Source organism: Gavialis gangeticus, unplaced genomic scaffold, assembly GCF_001723915.1.
Source record: "Gavialis gangeticus isolate Ggan-Ray unplaced genomic scaffold, GavGan_comp1, whole genome shotgun sequence".
In the NCBI taxonomy this organism is placed as follows: domain Eukaryota; kingdom Metazoa; phylum Chordata; order Crocodylia; family Gavialidae; genus Gavialis; species Gavialis gangeticus.
In genome coordinates this window covers 25,284,593-25,289,201 of record NW_017729030.1, presented here as the reverse complement: position 1 = coordinate 25,289,201, position 4,609 = coordinate 25,284,593, and the positions used below count along the sequence as shown (strand labels likewise).

General features: G+C 45.0%; 1 protein-coding gene across 3 annotated transcripts in view; it reads left to right on the top strand.

The window, feature by feature from the left end:
• The first annotated feature begins 442 nt into the window (after positions 1–442).
• INTU (inturned planar cell polarity protein) overlaps positions 443–4,609 on the top strand; it is a 125,610-nt gene continuing 121,443 nt past the window's right edge. For all 3 annotated transcript variants that reach the window (XR_002098435.1, XM_019522047.1, XM_019522050.1), the window contains exon 1: positions 443–608. Coding sequence is in view for 2 of the 3 variants with exons in the window: in XM_019522047.1 (XP_019377592.1) it covers positions 520–608 (89 nt within the window). In the remaining variant the exon portion in view is untranslated. The remainder of the gene's footprint in view (positions 609–4,609) is intronic.

Here is a 4,609-nt window from a genome sequence, read left to right as displayed (position 1 = left end):
TGCCACTGTGGGCTTTGCCCCATCACAAAACTTAGTTGCTCCAGCACTGGCTGTTGTTGGGTGCCCTGTCCGCTGGGCACTGGACAGGAGCGCACCCTCCACTGCACCATGCCATTCAAATCCCTCAGTCTGGACAACAGGCCAGTTCAGCGACTACGTGGAAAAGAAGAAATCTTTGATGCTTTAACACCGGGCAGAGTTTTTTGGGTGGTTGGTTTTTGTTTTTTTTTCTTTCCTCTCCAGTGGAGCAAAGAGTGGATTTGAATGATCCCACCCCCAAGGCCTCCCGGCCCCTGAGTGGGTGGATTCAGGAGCAGGGGAAGGCTGGGAGGAAGCGGGAGGGTTGAACAGCTCCCACCTGCTCGGCCGAGCTGTCCTGCGGCGGGGGGAGGCTTTCCCCTGCCGGGCTGTAGCTCCGGGAGCTGCGGGGAGGGGACGGGCCGGCCCCAGCCCCAGCCCCAGCCCGGGGCCCGCCGCCTCCCCGCCCGGCCCGGGGGTGCTGTGCCATGCGGCGGCAGCATGTTCCGCGTGGGCAGATACAGCATCCCCCGACCCGTCACCAGGAACCTGGAGGATCTGGACTCGGTGCAAAGCATCCTGCTGCACAGGTTAGTGGGACTCCCTCTTGCCAGCTGCTAGCCCCCAGCGGGATCTCTCTGCACCTCTGCTGATGGGGGGGGAAGGGGGACACCCCGAGAAGAGGAGCCCCCCGATCAGCCCCTCTGGGAGCCCTCTTTGCTCCTAAGTGCTGTGACTTGCTCTGGAGCAAAGGAGCTGACCCTCGCCCCCAGCAACCTAGTGGCACCGCCCGATCACTCCAGCCCCTCGCTCCCGGGGGTGGGCGAGGAGTGGGGCAGATCCTTTTGTTGAGGCAGGAAATGAAAATGTGCTATTGGCAGGAGAGACGGGGGGGGAGGCTTCGTGCCCCCACCTTCAAGGAGCCTTGCGGCCGGGAGCGATGCAAGGGGGTGGGGTGGGGACAATCTTGGCTCCTGGGGGGTTGCATTCTTGGGGTGGGGGCAGTTAGGAAAGGGAGGCTTTTTAGGGGCTAAGAAAAAGGGCCGGCTCATTTGTCTGAACTCGGCCCCCTGCACTGGCTTTTTCTTGGTAAAAGAGACGCAAGTGCCACTCTCCTGATGCATCTAGTAAGCCCTGTGCATCCAAGAATGTTTGAACAGCACCCTGGCAAAGGCTGTTTGCACCTAAAAGCTTGCAAAGAATATTTTTTTTCCAGCTATGTAGTTGGTCTCATAAAAGAGATCACATTTACCCAAAGAACCTTGTCTGCCCAACAATACCTTGGCATGTTCATGTGATTGCTGGCTGCGCTGAGCCCAGAGCGCTGGCTTGCAGGATCCTCTCAAATTGACCGTCAAACTAAAAACAAAGCACAGTGCATCTGAAGGGTCTCTCATCTTGGAAGCGAGAGTGCAAGGGGATGAGTGTAAAAGAGAGAGCTTCTTTCCCCCTGCCCCAACCCCCACCAGCCGTAACATGCAATTCTCCACACTTTTCCCACTGCAAAAAGGCCTTCACAATGAGACCCTATCAGCAAAGAAAGAACCCCTGAAAGATCCTAAAGACACCTTCCCTGCCTGCTCTGAGCAAGGCTTAGGACAGAGCCACAAGCTACAATGCATCGTGCATTGTCATCAAAGCTACAAAATCATCATGCTGAGCAGCATGTTTGCCTCCTAAAGGCAACTGTTTCTTTAAACGCATTTGCTGCAAAATGACTTTATTTTCTTCTGCTGATGAAAAGCTGGAATCGGTGTCATTTCAATGCCAGCACCAAATATATCTCTGCCACTGGACTGAACGGCTAATTATTAACACAGCAGCTCTTTAATCCAAAGGAAGGCCTGAAGAAACTGTTTAAAATCAGTATCTACAAACTAGCTATGAGATGAATACTACTGTGGCAGTAAGTAGGTAGGGCATTCTGGAATAGATTTGTCCCCATACTGCACTTTGAGGTAGCTTTATCTGAATTGTAACTAAACACTCCCATATGCTATTAGGGACCATCTAAAATCTGAAATGTGATGGACTGTCAGTGGCTTCAAAAAAGTTTTAAAGCCATTAGAGAAACAAGTTTCCCAATGATATTACTTGAATTCATTTTCAATGCACTGGAGCATTATTTGTACTAGAAACATGTACATTCTGACTGACTGCAAAGAATAGCTCTATCTGTCATGCCTAACCTGTGTGCGGTACATAGCGGATAAACTTAAATAAGTTGTATAATTTTAAAATACAGTAAAAACTATGGGGGAAAATCTTATTTGAAATTATTACTGCTTTGCATGGTGAAAGGGACTAGCTATTAGAAAATAAAGTCGTTGTTAACCCTATAAAAATAGTCCACCAGGTTAGAATGGTCTCCATGTTTTGAATATGTGAAATACCCTTATTGACTCATTGTAGGAACTATATAGAGGGCACCAATGGTGCACCAAGTAGGAGGCAAAAATAATTATTATACATGTATTTATTCATTCATTTATTATGGCATGTGTATATCTGTTTTTATTATTTTCTGTTGCCAAGGTAAACTTCATTCTGGATTTAGGCTATTTAAATCCCTGAAATTAATTCCCTATTAAATTTATCTCACTTTGCAGCAGATGGTCTACAGGCAATAATTGCAGCAAAGTTCTCAATGAAAGCTTTGTGATTTTCTTTTTTATGAAGTAGTAAATCCTTATAATATATGCCTCTTGCCTCTCCAAAATAAATAGGTATTTTTTAAACATTATTTTTTTAAAGGGAGAGGGATCTGTGTGTACTGGTCAATTGATGTGCCAACGTGATGCAACTCTAAAAAGACTAATGTGTTTTCAGAGTGCATTAAGCAGGGCACATTCAGCAGAAACATACAAACCATTAATAAAAGGCAGTTTAGAAAAGTGCATGAAGTTTTGGTCATCCCTGTTCAGAAAAGATTATTTTAAACTGGAACAAGTACAAAGAAGGGCTATTAGGATGGGTAGAGTAATGGAAAATCAAACAAGAAAGGAGAAAGAAACAGTAAGTCTTGTTCAGCTCAGCAAAACAAACCTAAGCTGGAGAAAGCAGTATGATTATATTTTTAAATACAGAAGGCAGGGTAGAGCTGTACCTTCTAGATGAACTGAATCAAAGATGCATATGCTTTCATGAGCAAGAGCCTTCTGCCTGACTTCAGACTAACACAACTAAAAAACTCGCTCTGCTCCTTTAAGTGCATTCGCACAGTGAAGAGCCCAGAAAGAGAAGAGCTCTTTAAGTTAAAGTACAATGTCAGCACAAAATCAAGAGGTTACAAACTGAGAACAAACAAGTTTTGACTGGACATTAGAATTTTTTTTAACTATCAAGAATGAAATGTTGGAATGGTCTTCCAAATAGAGTAGTGGGGTCTTGGAATTGTCAAGCTGGAGCTCAACAACTTTGTAGAGAGACAGTATGATAGAGGGGGGCATTCTTGGAGCAAAAATTGATGCATGTGATCAATAGATTCAGATACTTGGTGTCTCTGCAATGGATCTAAAAGGAAATTCGGCCTCTGTGTAGGAGCTGCCTGAATCATATGCTTCAGGGCTTCTGCCACTTGCCTGCAGTGACCAGATTTTTTTTCCTCATTAAGGCTTCTGAGTTGTTTTGTTTATTTAGTTGTTGCTTGGTTTTGCCCCTTTCTCTCCTTCCTCTAAGCATTGGACATGGCTTGAACAGACAGGAGCTTGTCTGATCACCAGGAAAGAATCCACCCCCGCTTCCCCTCCCTCCCTTCCAGGACTACCACTCATTTGTTTCCAACTGTAGCACTCTTTAAAGCAGTGTATTCTCCTTTAACTATAGTCTTCTGAGCATATGTTAACAGAACTGTTAGCAATAATATGTAGTCTTTTATCTATTTTAGGTTCTTGTGGAGGGTTTTTGTCTGTTTGTTTGTTTTGCTTTTAAGAGAGTATTTTGTAGCTGTAGTTCATGAGACTGGTTGAAGTGAACAATCTTTTGGAAAAATGGTTTCAGCGACAATATGGAGTTGATGTCCCAGGAGGCTACTACTTGTCTTATTTTTATAAGGTTCAGAATATAAGACATTTTAGTCTTCTTTTCCCCACATACTAAAGGTAGACCACAAAAATAGAGACTGGAACTTTTAACAGTTCAGTACAGAAAGTCCTAGTGCTGTCTTTTTAGCAAAATAGTTTGTCTTTTAACTTTTCTTCAGATGTTTAAGCAAAACAGGTGATAAGAACAAGAAACAGAACATTAAACTAGGATGAAAATAATTTCCTCTCACCACCCAGGTTTTACTTGCTTGGAATTCATAAAACACTAATCCTCCAGTTGTCCCTAGAGTTTTCCAGAAAAAAGAAATTCAGGTGCTGCAGCCCACAAATTTCTGATTGTTAAATAAAATATGTGCCTTCTTTATTATATGTAGAAACAGCCGATAATTTCCAAGTCCAGTGAAAAAAGAGGAAAGAAGAGGTGTGTGTGTGTGGGGGGTGGAGGGCGAAGGCAGGGCCAGAGGGACAGTTGGGGTAAGAGGTGGCTCCGTGCGCAGGCAGACGGGCAGTGGCGTGAGGCCTCTCTGACCCGCACGGTCTCGTTTCCT